Source organism: Rissa tridactyla, chromosome 7 (assembly GCF_028500815.1).
Source record: "Rissa tridactyla isolate bRisTri1 chromosome 7, bRisTri1.patW.cur.20221130, whole genome shotgun sequence".
In the NCBI taxonomy this organism is placed as follows: Eukaryota; Metazoa; Chordata; class Aves; order Charadriiformes; family Laridae; genus Rissa; species Rissa tridactyla.
Genome location: NC_071472.1, coordinates 14,526,711 through 14,542,301, shown reverse-complemented (window position 1 = coordinate 14,542,301; position 15,591 = coordinate 14,526,711). Strand labels below are relative to the sequence as shown.

At 41.4% G+C, this 15,591-nt stretch overlaps 1 protein-coding gene across 8 annotated transcripts in view; it reads left to right on the top strand.

Moving 5' to 3' along the window:
- The window catches only part of TMEM177 (transmembrane protein 177), a 40,604-nt gene that overhangs the window by 2,635 nt on the left and 22,378 nt on the right, over positions 1-15,591 (top strand). The window contains exon 2 of one of the 8 annotated variants that reach the window (XM_054209893.1): positions 761-2,495. The exons of 6 other annotated variants lie outside the window; for them this stretch is intronic. In XM_054209893.1, coding sequence (XP_054065868.1) covers positions 775-1,710 — 936 coding nt within the window. In that variant the 5' untranslated portion in view covers positions 761-774 and the 3' untranslated portion in view covers positions 1,711-2,495. Of the gene's footprint in view, positions 1-760; positions 2,496-15,591 lie in introns of those variants that run through there. One more of the 8 variants, XM_054209892.1, reaches the window with a different exon arrangement.

Below are 15,591 nucleotides of genomic sequence, written 5' to 3'. Positions count from 1 at the left end.
TTTCGTCTCTGGATTGCATGTATTATTTGTCAGAGAAATTATGTCAGAGACAAATTTTTAGAAGTAGCCACTGAAAGCATGCTGCTTTCTGAAAATAGCTTTATGCTGAGTAAGCTAGAACCAATAGTGGTTTTAATAGTGAGGTTGACTATCCACTAGAACAAACTCTAAAGGAAAATTCTGTCTCCTGAACTTTTCAAATCAAAATGCAATCCTATTTTGGAAGTTGTAGTTAAGCTCAAGTTACGGAATTTAGTATGAGGTTACTGACTAAAACTTTTGGAGCTCTACTGTAAGAGACGGTTAGCATAGATTAATCTAATCATTGGGTCTTGCCTTATATGTGTAGTTTGTGTCTGTAGTGGATGGAGTGCAACAGTAGGATTGTGCTGGCTGGCAAGGACTAGACAAGCATGTTAGGGTAAATACAGAATGTGTATTGATTGCTGGGGAAAGGAGGAAGTATGGTGGCTTTATTATTGTCTTTATCACAGTAAATTGATTTACTGGAGGAGAGGGAGAAGTTAATTCTTCGTATTAATCATCCTGTGTTCCAAGGCTGAAAAATTAATGAGTATGACTTTCTCTGTAAAGGTGTTTTGTTAATGTAAAAGAGAGAATGCTTCTTTGGTTATTGTGCTCCGTGCTCTGCTGCTTCTCTTGGTTTTTGCCTTTTTTTTTTTTTTTAAATGCTACAGAGATGAGAGACCCATTTATGATTTATGCACACTTTAATTCCTGATTTTTGTGTTGTAAACAGGTTAGGATTTGACTATGGCAGTGCAGTTCCTGCGGAAGGCATCTGTGTGGTTAAAGAAGCGCAAGATCACTTTGTTGGCCATTTCTTGCGTGGGACTGTTTGGCGCTGACCTTTCCTATCATGTGTTTCCTGAGCAGACATTCAAACTGTTGCATGAGTGCTGGTCAGAGGGGCAGCCATCTGAGCTTTCACAGAGGCTCCGTGGTGTCTTTCAGGATGTCCTTCAAGACACTGATGTGAAGTCCAGTGACTCCTATCGAGCCTTTGCAGCTTCTGGCTTCCACCCTGTGAGTGCTGGAATCCCCTGGCTGCCTGCAGGCTCTTTGGTGGGCATCCCGCCTAACTTTGATAGCACAGCTGAGGATAAAAAAGGAATAGTCAACCATGTTGTTGTGATCAATGGCAAGGCAGTAGACTGGGAGAGCAACGAAGGTGTTGCTTTGGAGGAAGCTCTGACGTTTTCACTTAAAGCTCAGAAGTTTGCCATTGCCAGAGAAGTTGCATATTTGCAGAACGGCAGCCCTTTAGCAAGCGCGGTTGTGGCTCCAATTTGCTTAGCTGGCACATTTCTCTGTGGGAGAGGTATAAAGCTACTTCTGGGTTTATCTCCTGGCCCCGTGATACTTCGCAGCATCTGTAACCTCATAACTGCCGCTGGTGGACTAATGTGCTATTACGTTTCTTACGACGCTATGACCTATCACCTAGACTGCAAGGCTGACAGAAAGGCAGCTACTGTTTCCAAAGACTACGCCAGAGGTGGGGTTGAATTTTATGATAAAATCTTGTCCCGCAACAGGATTCTTCGTGGTCTGATGGGCAAAAAAGGGGCGAAAATGTATTCCCCGAGTGGTAACATTTTCCCAAGGCACTGGTTCAGAATAAAGTATACCCCATACACTTACCGAAGAGATTTGATTGTTAATATTTTAAGAGAGCTCCAGGCATAGGAAGGGAGAGCTTGAATTTTAAACTTGTGAATTACGTATTCTCTTGGAACACTGCTGTGCTGCCTTTTTTTTTTTTTTCCTGTATCTTCATTAGAATTGTATGGTTTATTTTTGCATATAGTTTGGAAGAAGTTATTGCACATTCTGTGAATAAAGAATTCTCTCTTAAAATATTAAAGACTTGCTTCACAAGTGCTCCGTTCTGTGTTCATCTCAAATCACAAGACCACTGAGATACTGATCTAGAAGTTCTGCTTCTCTGCTCTGGAAAATGGAAAGGGTAAAGTCCAACGGAGAGTTTATCGTTTAAACAGGGGTGTTTGTATGTATGTTTGCCATTCCTCCTATGGAACAACCCAAAGATGTTTAAAAAACTGGGCAGTCTGTATCATGCTGTTACATAAATACCAAGCCACAGTGTTTCTGTTCTGTGTAAATTCTTGCGCCATGTGAATTCTGATGCTGCAATCACCATTCTTCAGTAGGGCACGCTAGTTATGCTGCAATTCATACTAATATGGATAGATTATTACCAGCACTTACATCATTTTGTTTAAATCTAGTTCTGCTCTCTACGTGTTGTGATGACTGTAGCATGCATATCTTGAATGTTTCCCACCAGTGGTGGTACGTAACATGTCTGTCATGGATTGGCTGTTTTCTCACAGGTGGGATAAGTGTGTTCAGGAGAGGGTTTTCTGTTTGCTTTGGTACAATTTTTGTTTAATTTAAAAATGCATATAGAGGTATGTCACCTTTTATGTCAAAAAAGGCAAGGTATAAGAAATAAGTCTGGCATTTGGTGCAGATACTGGTGAGGTCTGTGATGAAGACTTGCCAAAGGAAATTTCTCTCCTGTTTCAGACTAGCCTAAGAAGGTTTTGTCTGGCAGAATCCGCCTTTGCCCAGGATTACTAATATTCTGGAAAGGTCTTCAGTGTACAGGCAGTAAACTTTCCATTATAGCCTCACATGGGACCTTTTATGTGATCTCCAAGACGATAGTTCTCAAACTTTGTAGTTCCCTCTCTTCCATGCTTCTGTCACAGCCATTACAGTAGCCCTCCCTGGTGACATCACAGCAGTTTTCCTCTTCTCATCTCCATTGTCAGTCTTACAGCAAACTTCTATTATTTTATATCTTCTCAGTCACAGATGCGCCAAGTGTCCTCTCTGCCTTGGTTTTGTCCTTTCTTCATCTGCTACAATAATAACTGTCATGCCTGTGTTTGCTCAAAGCATTACTGAGTTCTGTTTTCCCTTCGAACCACGCGGTGACATAAAGTTTACATACTGTCTGCTGAGGTACTGATGTTGCTTTACGTTGCTGAAGCCATATATATAAGATGTTTGGATTTCTGCTGAAGTAATCTGTGTCATGTTTTTCTGGACCACCACCTATCACGGTTATCCTTGAAGTATCAAGTCATGAGATGCCTCTTAGGTGCATTCTGGCTGTAGGGCCTAAGGTTGTTTTTCTGGTGATATTTGTGAAAGAGTTTGACAAAATCTCCTAGTCTGTGGAATAAAAGGAGACTTTACCTTTAGGCAGGGCGCTTTCAAAGCTTCAGTCAAATTTATTTGACTTCACTTCCAGGTAAATCCAATATAACAGGTCAAGATAAAGGTTTTTTGGCTGAGTGATGTAGTGCTCAAGATTGGAATACAACTCCTGTTTTAGTAGCCTGTGAGTTCAATTCATCCTCATATTACTCCTTCAGACAAGTCTAAGCTCCATGAAATGTTCTCAGAGAGATCTTGGCCTACTTGTTTTATGTGGTTTAAGGAGCTGCTGCTACATAGAGTGGAGAGAGGAAACAGAGGCCTTCTTTGAGATTTACAATAAGTAGCAGTTTAAACAAAATTAAATTAAAGAAATCTGCTTGCCTCTTACCACTCCTTACTGCTGCTTTTCATCAAGGTGCCTGCAGCTAGTGCTGTTATTTAACGTTCTCAGGTTGTAAAACCCCAGTGATGCTAATGGTTTTTGCAGTTGTGCACTTTGCTTTACTCTTACATCTGGATTCTCCAAGAAGCTCCATGTATCTGTAAATGCTGTATCTGATTTACCCTTCTTTGAACTTGCTGTGGCATATTGGTGTCAGTAAGGGAGGGCTGGCAAGTATTAAGACATATGCCCTTACCTTCCAAAAAGATGTTCTTGCTGAGGGCTTATACATCTCCTTCTCTGTATAGTCAAACTCCTATTCTGTCGCCATCTGTGTAATCTGGAAGCATAGTACTGTCAGTATAAGGGAAATGTGAGTTGAAATCACAACTGCTAATTAAGATTTCCCTGAACTTTGGGAATGTGTGAGTTGTCTTGGAAAAGGTTTGTGTTGTGTGTGTGTTGCCAAGTAATTGTTGCTTGCAAGATCACCCATGCTATTTGGCAAGTAAGACTAGCAAAAGTCAAATATATGGCTGTGGCAATACTTATGCAAGGTCTTATAATATTGCAGATGTTTTCCTGTAGGTGGAACTTCCGATGAAATCAAACAGGAGTTCCACATACTGGTGATAGAAATGGTCTAGTTTTGGGAGGATGACAGAAGCAAGCACCACAGAATTAAAGGTGTAAACATTGGTTGTTCGTGCTCTTCCATGCAAAGAACAGTCTGATGTGGGAATGCAACTTCATTCAATGGCCCAGAAGAGCCCAAGTGAATCAGTATGTAACTTGCGTCAGTGAATAGCGTTATAGTCTCCCCCAGCTCTGAAGCTGAAACTCTGAGGAGTTCAGAAAACTTGTTAACGGGCTTCTCTTGCGCTGCTCAGATGAGGCAGACCGCACAATTTTTGGGGTAGAAAAGCAACAGAAAATGCTAAGCAAAGGGAATTGCTAGGAGATATGGATATAAGAAGTCTAAGACAGGAAACTGTAGAAGTGAAGGCGTGAATGTAATAATGACCCCTCATAAAAACGGGTATTGTCCACAAAAATGAAGCTCTCTTTCTTGTCTGATAAAGTGATTAAAGGATGAAGTATGAGTAGCAAATGACCAAAATGAGTTGCTAGTTTAAATTTATATACAATCTAGTTCAAAGAGATATTTCCTTGACTGGTTTATTTATTTTATTATCCTGAATTGTCTAGATAACTGAAAAGAAAGTGATCCTTGTAATTTAATTTTTATATAAATGCAATGCTGCTGCTACATAAAGCTTTAGTGAATAATGCTGCAAGAGACAAGAGCTACCTAGGTGCTTTGCTCAGAATTCCCACTGGCGTGCAAGAAATGCAGGGTCTGGCTCACGTCTTTCTTTCCCTATCCTAAAAATGGTGGTTTCTTGTCATGGAGATGCCTTCAGCTTGTTTAACGGTCAAAGCCATAAAACTGTCAGAAATAGAGCAAGACTGAGAGCTACACGGTTTTCTTGAAGACAAACTGTAGAAGTCATTTGACTTAGAGATTTCGGGATCAGCTGCTGTGGGTATCTGGCTCCTCTTGCAGTTTACAGAAAGAGTGAGCTTGAGAGGTGACTTCCAAGAGAGAAATCTCCACCCAGGTGGCACGTGAGTAAAGAATGTCCCCTGTGGTCTTGCCACAAGGGCTTCAGTTGAAGTGTAGCAGTCCTTTAGAAAACAGCACTTTTTACTACAGTAGAGCACTGTTATCACCCCTTTTGACGTTAAAGTGGTTTCCAGAACCTGACAGAGAAGATGGTGAGAGAGCTGACTGCGAAACTGTGGAGCCAGGGTAAGCTGGTGGTGTTGGGAGAGGTGGTGCTGGAAAGTGAGCCTACTGCTGTCATTTTGCCCTTGGCCATAGCAGTTGTGAAACAACCACAGTGACAAAGTGTGGCTTGGGTGGGAGTGAATTAAAATGTATGAATCAAATCATCATGACTGAATCACAGGCAGCTTTCATTAAAGGAAGAAATGCAGAGAATCCATCCCAGAGAGAGTACTGCTATATGCAGCCATTGTGGGCATCATTAAAACAACGGTAGGCATCTCCACTATGTGGAAATGCAATTCCTAGCAAGTAGCAGACGCTGAGACAAGTATGTGGGCCATATCCTGCAACTGTTATCCGTTCGTGTTCATGGAAAGCTTTGTGTAGCAGGTGTGATTACATGAATATAAAAATGATTAAGTTGCAGACAACCTGCCATCCGTGCATGCACCAGTTCCTCCTTGATTTCATTCATCTCAGCTGGAAATGTATACAACTGAAAGGCAGAACACACTGGTAAGCACAGGAATGCTGATGCAGGAAGACATAATTAAGATCTCAGAATAAGGAGAACACTGTCAGGAAGAAAGGGAAGCTGAATTTGGTTGTTATCAAAACTAGACTTAAGAATAGAAAAGCAATATAATTATTCTCTAGGAATTGGTATGTTAGACAAATTAAATCTGAAGGAGCTGAAAAATGGCTTATGGATGTTTTGCTGGGCTTCTCTTTCACTGAGAATATATCGGTTTGTTTAGCTGAAGTGAGTATGTTCAAGCTGCTCAAACTGCCAAATCTGTAAAGTGGAGAAAATTGCTAAAATTTGGCTAGAAGTCAGTCTGTCTTTCCCATCTGGAAAAAAAAGGATTTTTTTGGACAAGCCAGACTCTTAAGCTTCATAGCCAGAAATGAACACTGAAGTGCCTCTGCAGTTGGGAGCTCTTGCTCTCCTCAGTCAGACCAAGTTTGCCATGATGTATCCTGGTCTCCAATCTCAAGAGAAGGAGTGCTCTCAAAAACTCAGTTTGTGTCCAAAAATGCTCTCTAGAAAACACAGCCAGGTGTATGTTTATTTCCCCCCACCTTAGTCTTTCGGTACTCCTTACTGCAGGAACCATTTGTGGTACTATCTGCTGGTGCAGTACTTACTATGATGTGACCTCTGCCTAATAGTATAACAATGAGCATTGGGCCTATGGTTTAAAAAAAGAATTTTCCCCCAAATCATGCTTCCTAGAGAACTTTTATTTTATTTTATTTTATTTTATTTTATTTTAATTTTATTTTTTTATGGCTGAACTTCCATCATCTGGAAGTTGGGCCTTTTTCTAGTCTGAATCTGGTTACTCAGAATCGCTAGCTACTTTGGTCTGCAGGAGCATTACTGTGTTAACATAGTCAAGGCGTTAACAGCTTCTTTCAATATAAATGAATAACAGGTGAAGCTGTGTCCTCCTTCGTGTGTGGCCAAGCTAATTCTGCTGTAGATGTCTTGCAAAACAGCAGATCTCATTAGGATGACTAATGGTACTCAGAAAACATAAGACACTGTGAGCCCCATCCCAGGTTCACGGTTCCAGCAGTTCTCGCAGAGGGAACATTAAGAAAGGATATGCGGTATCCCAACAACTTTTCTCTAGTAACTGTCTCGTGGTTTAGTGCAGACCTGCTGACCTCTGGTAGCTTTGTTTCTATCATTTGCTGAAATAATTTTCCAGTGGGAATGTTGTTGTTTCTTCATTCTCTGTTCCTTTTCATTTCCCCTCACTCTGCTACTCTAATTGCCTCTGCTGCTGCTGACTCATCTTGCAAGCTGCTTCACCTCACTCAAACAAGATTTATGAACTTTTTAAGCTCTCACTTGCTGTTTGCACTTTCATTTGCACTACCTGCCTGCTCTTACAGTACTTAGTAGCCAAAGACCACAGCAGCTTGAACTTCTCTTTTGTTGTATTGGGTTTAGTCTACCTGGTTTTGCAACGACAAATGCCTTTGACTAAATGGAAAAATTGAGGTTAAAAACCTTCTGTTCTTGTTTTGCCACAAAAGAAGAAGGATTTTTTTTATTGCTTTTGAATTTTCCATTTAGCATTACTTTATGAAAGATGTATTTCTTACTCGTTGCCTATGGCACCCACTTCACTTTTGATCTTAATTTGCCTCTTGCAATTTTAAGATGTTGCTAGTTCCTTTGAGCCCTTAGAAGTTTTGTTTCCTGTTCCTGAAAATTGCAGGGAATTTCATTTACTTCTATGGCTAGGTGACATACCGTGACTTGAGAAATAACAACTAATGTTGCATTAGCTGCTTGTACCAATGTTGAGCTAGCTCAGGCACATGTGTTACACCTGAGTGCTGCCATATAGAGATACTGGATGCTGGCTTTGGGACCTCTGTCTTTTCAAGTTGTTTGTGTTGCGAGTTCCACTGGGGAGTTTATAGATGTGTTTTAATCACCTGCCACTGAGCAGAAGCAGAGGGATCTGTTGGGTTTTGTCTGATGAAAAAGAACACTTACTTGCTTTTGCCAAAAAAAATATTTTGAATGCTTTTGGAAGGATGAGGGGTTTGGAATGCAGAAGAAAAGCCTAGGAAAAACCAAGGAAAATAACGCTGTGTTGCATAAATTTTCTATATCTTGATGTTGTTACAAAGCTGTATACTGCACAAGAATTGCAATAGACTTCTGTAACCAATTGCATCTGATTTCTGGGTTATCCCTTTAATAGGGCTAAGCTTTGCAGTCCTGGCAGTATGCACAAATACTTAGCTGCTCTTGAGTAGCGTCTTTGTGACCATGTCAACTACAGTAAAACTCCATCTGCTCAGTACATCCCCAGGTAGTCACCTTTTCCGTCACTTCCCAGTTCCTTGTGTGCAGCCATATTCCGGGTACTCCAGGTAACACACAGACACACACCCCCCAGACAAAAGCTTCTGCTTCAGTTCCCTTATCCACACCAATTCCTCGTCCACGCTCCTTTGGACTGGAGGCAGTTACTGCGCAGCCACCAATGATTTCAGTGGAGCAGCCCCTGATTTAGAGGAGTTGAGAACCGAATGTGCTGGTTCCCTGAAGCAACAGGGTGTTGCTTCACTAAGCAACATGTGCTGCTTCACTAAGCAACATGTGACAGTTCAATACCATGCTGGCTCTACCAAGTATGCTGGTCCAAAAAGCCTGTGCTACTGCTTATTTCCAGCCAGAGAAAATGGAATTTTGCAGAGTTCTGTTACCACAAATATCACTATCAATGTGAATCAGCTGAGACTGAAGCCATAATTTGTGATATGAAAACTATAAGTGGAATTTCCAGAAGTGAATACTAGTAAATCACTCAACTGTAACTATAAAGAGGCTTAACAAATGTGAAAGTAAAGATAAAACTACGATCTGCTTTACTATTGTAAAGCTATATTCATTCTTAAACAACAAATGAATTACTACACAATGGAACACTAGATCTGTTTCTCAGGGAAGGTTGAAAATTAGGATCAAGCCATGTTGTAAATAACGATGCTGGTTTTGAAAAAACTTTATTTTTTCTTAATTTCCTGACTAGACTAGAGGCAGTTATAAATATCTCAGAAAACAGAGCAGGGGAAGAGTTGCTCTGTAGAAAGTTTTCCGTGTAAAATCTTTTCTCATATGGGATGAGCTCCACTGCGTCGGCGACTGTGTTCTAAAAGCGTGTTATATAATTCTCTGTAGATACCCATAGACAGATGTATTTATGGTTTTTGGAAACTTCATGTAATTTAGGCATAAAACTTGAAGTGTGTTTTATAGTTCCTCATTAATAATAGTTGAGAATTATGCTCATCTAAGGCAGCACACATAAATTCTTAATGTTCAGACATTCATTATATGCCTGTGTGATGGTTAGAAGTTGTGATAGGAAAATAAAAGCCAGTGATCCCAAAGGTTATTTTTATATATATTCTTTTAAGCAATTTGGAAAATTGTGTTCATCCCCTAACACTTCTTTCCCTTCTGCTTCCACAGTCTTCCACTTAATCTAAAGGTATAATAGGGAATATTGAAAAAGTCAAATCAGGAACGAGACGAACTTTTTAGTGATCAAGTTTCCATTGAGCATGGCAGCACCTTATAAAAGGAAATGCTGGATCCATCATTTCATAGAGGTTATAAATCCAGGTAGTTGGCTTGGAATCACCATTTACAGACCTTAATAGTGTTCACTTGTATCATATGTGATGATGGCTATGGCATAGTTGCAGGTGGCTAAATGAAAGCTTAATATATGTATGTTGGCTTTACACCTATGCAGCAGGAGAAAAGGGAGACATTTTCTCTTACTTTCCTGGTCAGAACATAATTTGTGTTGCAGATTAAAGTCATGCTTTAGCAATTGCAAATTAACTGTAAAAACATTTCTTACAAATTTTTTCCTAACTTTCCAGCAGCTGAACTGGATTTGTAGAGCCATGAAAATGCAAAAGTTTCAGTCTAAGAACAGAATAAGAATGAGGGTAATTGGGATTTTCTACATATCTGGGATTTCTTTCAGTGAGTATTAAAGAAAAAATCTGGGCTGAAACCTGGCTAGAGATAGGTACATTTTCTTCTCTAGCCATGTTGTGACCAGATGTGGTGCCGTGTTCCGAACAAGCAGTTTGGCTGGTACCTGTACTTTCTGTTTCTGTGATCCAGATACAAAATTGCTTGCACTGGAGAAGTGTTACCTGGAGAACCTAAAGGTAAGTTTTCCTGAAGCACGAATTTCCCAAATTACATCATGGCTGTCTCTGAAGTTTCTTTTATTCTGAGACTGGAAACAGATTTGATGCAGCTTTGAACCCTGCAAAATACTCTTGCGTGCGTGTTGTAGGATCAGATGTGTCAGAATTCCTGCCCCTTTCACTGAACGTTTTCATCTTGGACTTTCAAATCTGCTGCCTGGTATGAAAGAATTGTTCCTTATCTGGTATTTTATGGGTATCAGATGCATGTTGGCTTCAGCTGAAACTGTGGGTATGAAAGCCTTTGGCAAAAACCCAGACCTACAGCACTCTATTTTTGTTTCATGGTGTTGCTCTGGTTTTAATCTTAAAAGTTTCTACTGAGTTTTGCCTTGAATGGTATAAGTAAAGCCAATATAGATGGCCAAATCCAATAGAGGTGCTTGTCTAAAACCTACAGAAGGCATGACTGATGCAGTGATACGAAATTTGTAATTACAAAACATGCATCACCCAAGCCTGAGCACCTCTGGTTACTTGGCTGGCAGAATTGAACAAGGGTCTGGAAGGGACCCAGTCGTGCTGCTCGGTGCCGACCAGTGATGAACCCTGCTCATCTAGGCATTCCCCGCTGCTGGATCTGCGGAGGGGATGGGTCTGTTCATGTGCTCTGAGCCGCCCGAAGCTACACTGCATCAAACCCATCGCAAAGTGCAGCTGGGATGTCCTTTTAACACATGGCTGGAGGAGGTGACACCGTGCTCACTGTGTTGTGTAACACGCTAGTGTGCATGTTGAGGAAGTAGACCTGCGCTAATTCGTCTTTTCAGGCTTACGATTTGTAGGTTTAAACCATAATCTCCTGGAGATTATTTGAAGGAGGGTGTTGAAGGCAAGGATGGATGAGGGGATCCCTGCACTGGTTAAATTGTGTCATGGTGTGGGAGGAAGTGCGGGAACTGTGAGTCTGAAAGGGAAAGAGGCAAAAGGAAGAATATTCTAGCAGGTTAAACAGGAGGGAGCCTGGTCTGCTTGTATCATGCAATCCAAGGAACATTTACATCATATATTCATTATAGCTGATGTGGAAAGTGTTTAACTCCTTGGGACTGAAACCAAGTAATCCCTCAAGGTGGATGACCTAACCACAAAGCACTAATCCAGCTCTTCTTGACCAGATTATTTTCAGCAGTGTGGAACAGTGTCCCCTCTGCCTACTTCTCAAGTCTTATTTTGCCTTTGCTTTTCTTTTAATGTTAGCTTCCTAGAAAAGAAAGGAAAAAAAAAAAAAGGGCAATTTTATTGCTATTAAAATAGGTTGAGAGCAAAAAGATGCTAAATTTTTTCATTATGATCCAAAAAAAATATCTTTCCGTAGACTGTGGCACAGAAATATTATTACCTCATGTGTCTCTTACAATTTTTCATCTTTACAACAGTATTTTAGCACTTTGTAACTTCCTTTAAGTCAGTCTCCATCCAGGCTATCAAAGAGCATGCAATATAAATATCCTGTTGCACAAATATGTTCCCTGAAAAGCAATGCGTAAAATACAGATCATGTTGCAGCTGTTTTATTTGCTGTCATTTAATGTGTGCATCCATCATGCCATCATAAACTCATCAAGCGTTTTATAACTCGGCTATTAGAAGTTCTTCCACCCTAAGGTTGGTGGATGAGTTTGCAGGCTGTCAGCTGTGAAAGAGTGACTCCCTAGTTTAAAAATTAGTCTGCTCTGTTCAATGTCCCTATAAATAAATTAAGGAAAATCACAAATTCAGGGGTTTTTCCCTGCCCCTTTTCTGATGATAATAACTAATATTGTGGGCCAAAGAGCAGAGATCTCTCAGGCAGGGAACATCCTAGGTAAGCTTCTGTGTGTCAGATGTGAACTTTGTGTACCTCTTGGCAGGCAGTCACTCACACAAGCGCTGGCAGGGAGTCAGTGAGCATATGTGCTTGAGTAACTCCTGCCCAGTGGGGATAGTGCTTGACATTCTCTCTGAAAGGGAACTTTTTTTTCAGGAATTCAGCAAAGCACATAGACTTTGAGGACATGACTGCTTTTCCTGGAATTAACAGGCTGTGTTGAGTTGCAGGCTGAGATTCTTTGGTTCAGCTAATGTTACATCCGCTGTTCGTAATACCTACTGGGTTTTTAAGTGCCAAGGCCACGCTGGTAGGAAAACTAATGACTAGCTGGAGGGCTTGATTATTGGGAGTCTAACCAAGGGGAAGGGAAACTGGCCCCAGATTGCTGTCATCTATTAATAAGACCAGAACGAAGTCTCCACACTGTGGCAACTATGAATTATTTAGTTACCACAGATGGACAGCATGCCATTTGAGTCAATGGGATTTGGCCAGAACCTCCCATCAGAGACCTGGCTTTGCTTGAAGCCTGGTGTAAGGCATATGCAGAAGGTGTCTCACCAACCAAGACATTTTCTTTCGCCCAGTGAGCTTTGGCCCTGTAGCAGCATGCTGGTTCCTCAGAAAGACTTGAACCACCCTCTACTAAGAAGTGTGATTTTTATTTGTGCCAAGTTTGCCACTCAAGGAAATAGTGGCAAACAGACAGTTGGCTGTAGATCCAAAGTTTCTACCATGTTCTGTCCCTAGTTGAGGGGAAAAGCCCCTGGAAGGTGCTCTTAATTTGTGCCAAGTAGCATCCATTCCTAGAGAATCCTCCTTGAGCTAAGTATAGCTCCTTCACAGCATCTCCTCCATCCTCCTACACAGCTCCAGCCAGGAGCTAAGGGAGACCAATGGACAAGCAGCCAGTGACGACAGCTCTACACCATTGGAGGAATAGCACTGGGATCCTTCTGGTATAGCAGGAGGAGTGTATAATGGGTAGGCTGAGATGAAAAATGTGGTTCAAACCAAGACCAAAATTTGTATTTGCGCTAAGTGACCCCTGACAGATGTACACGCCTTAATTTGTACAAGTCTTAGTGTTGCTCTGGAGACTCTACTTGGAAAAACACATTTCATAAGAATTAAATGGAACTCTGGGCCAATGTATCATTATTTTGTTTGTGAGTTACAGAAAGCCTGTACTGGGTCATTAACAACAATAACAAAACCCAGATGCCTTATTTCATCTACAAAACAATCCCTAGAAAAATCCATCTAAGCAACCTAGTACTATAACATAACATACACAAGGTTCTGGTACATCTACACTAAGTACGTAGACTGAGGAACTTTGATTTCTATTAAGCCTGCAAAGTGCCTACCCATGGCCTGCCAGCCTAAATGTTGAGTTCATTCACATTCAGCCTGGAGAAGAGAAGACTCCAGGGAGACCTTATAGCAGCTTTACGGTATCTGAAGGGGGCCTACAAGAAAGCTGGAGAGGGACTTTTTGCAAGAGCATGTAGTGATAGGATGAGGGGTTATGGCTTCAAACTGGAAGAGGGGAGATTTAGATTAGGTATTAGGAAGAAATTTTTCACTCTGAGGGTGGTGAGACACTGGAAGGGGTTGCCCAGGGAAGTTGTGAATGCCCCATCCCTGGAAGTGTTCAAGGCCAGGCTGGATGGGACTTTGAGCAACCTCATCTAGTGGGAGGTGTCCCTGCCTATGAGTCCAACATATAGTGTTGGAACTATATGATCTTTAAGGTCCCTTCTAACTGGAACCATTCTATGAATAATGGAAAAAAAAATGATGAGCCCAGTATTGCTATTGCTCTGTGGTATCTGTTGGCCAAACAATGATACTGTAGGCTTGATGAGTATACTATTTTCTGGCAGCTCTATGTTTGTTCTTACTCTGCGTTATTTTGGTAAAATACAGTTCTAACCACTTGCCATAGGAATGACCTATATAACACAGGAGATCTGAGTGGTTTTGGCGAGAACGACATAAGGAATAGGAGAGAACGTTTGAGCAACCTGACATCCCGACTAATATGGTGATTCTTAGGTTGAACCAGTACCTTTGTCCAGACTGTGGGGGATACTTCTGGAGAGCCTCTGGAGAGCAGAGCCTGCCAGCTTCCCCGGACCAGGGCCTGGCTGAGCTCCGTGTGGGCTGGCAGAAAACTCCCATCCCTGTGCTGTGAAAGGTAGGATCAGAGGACAATATGCAGCTGCAAGATGGGAGTTTGAAAATGAGGCTGAAAGCCACTGTCTTGACTTTTTGGCTCAGCTAAAAGCGCTAGAGTTGAACTTTGAGTCCCCTGCTGCTTTGGTTATACAGTTTGGTTGGTTTGGTTTGGGGATTTAGTGGGATTCAGAAGAATAACTACACACTTCAAATGAACATCTTCAAGAGCCTGCTGAGGTTTATTGGCATTAACATTACGGTGCTCCTGGACTGCTGAGATCCAACCCCTGACTCAATTTTAAAAGATAACATTCAATCACTCTGGCTAAAGGATCTCCTTCACCTCAAGTAGCAATTATTCCCCTTCTACCATCTTTGTGTATGAACAGAAGAAATGTCACGATTATAACTTCCATGGATGCAGCCCAGGGGATCTGGTGGGCACAGCATGCATCACAGTTTTCAGTGTTTAATGAGAGCTGCATACTAGCTTTTTTCATTGAACGTGTGCAGAGGTGCCAGGAAGAGGCTTAAACCATTAGAGAAAACAAATAGTTTGAGAACTACTGTTGAAACAGATTTGTTATGCCATTGCCAAAGGTATTGTCTGCAGAAGTCAAGGGTGTTCTTAGCTTCTCTACCCTTTCAGCATCGCTTTGGGTGATTCTCCTCTGGACTTCGCTATTTTTAATCTAAATAGACATAGTCTCTCCTGGTATTCTCAGCTGGAGATGTTATTTGTCTTCCTGGGCTCAAATGTTGTGAAGTGGCCCTTAAGAATTGCCTGGTGTTGCCATGGAGGCGTCTATCTTTTAATGATAACAAAGTGATTCCAGTCCTTCATAGGGCATAGATCCCTGTTGTTGTCACTGACAGAATAATGGGGGGTTATCAAATGAAGGGGACCAGGTTCACTGGTTTTGTAAGGTGTAATTTTCAAGTTACACAAGAGGTGCCGTATATTTTGCCAGAACTCCTTTTGAAGCACGTCTTTAGTGGAGGCCTTTTGTCAGAGGACCCTCAGGAATATATTTAAAATGAAATTTGCTTCCACCTGCACTGTCCTTGTTGGATATTTTCTCCCTCAGGCCATCCTAAAATTCAGAGGCTGAAGTTTTAATTTTGTTGGTATTTATTGACCTAAAGTTTTGTAACATTTAATTTGCTTTCTGCTTTTGGGTGGAAGTGGGATGGGAAGGGAAACACACTGATGGGGGTAGTTACGTGACAGCTGCCCATGTATTTTGGGGGTTGTCCATCAACAGAGACTACCCTTTGTGGGACCTCTCAGTCCAAAAATGATGATGAGAAACTGGAATGGTCCAGCAGGAGCTACCAAGGTTATCAGACACATAGAGCAGAAGATCTGTAAGGAGAGGTAGAGGGAGCTGGGCTTATGTAGTCAGGAGAGGAAAAGGCTTAGGGGTAAGTCGTGACTGG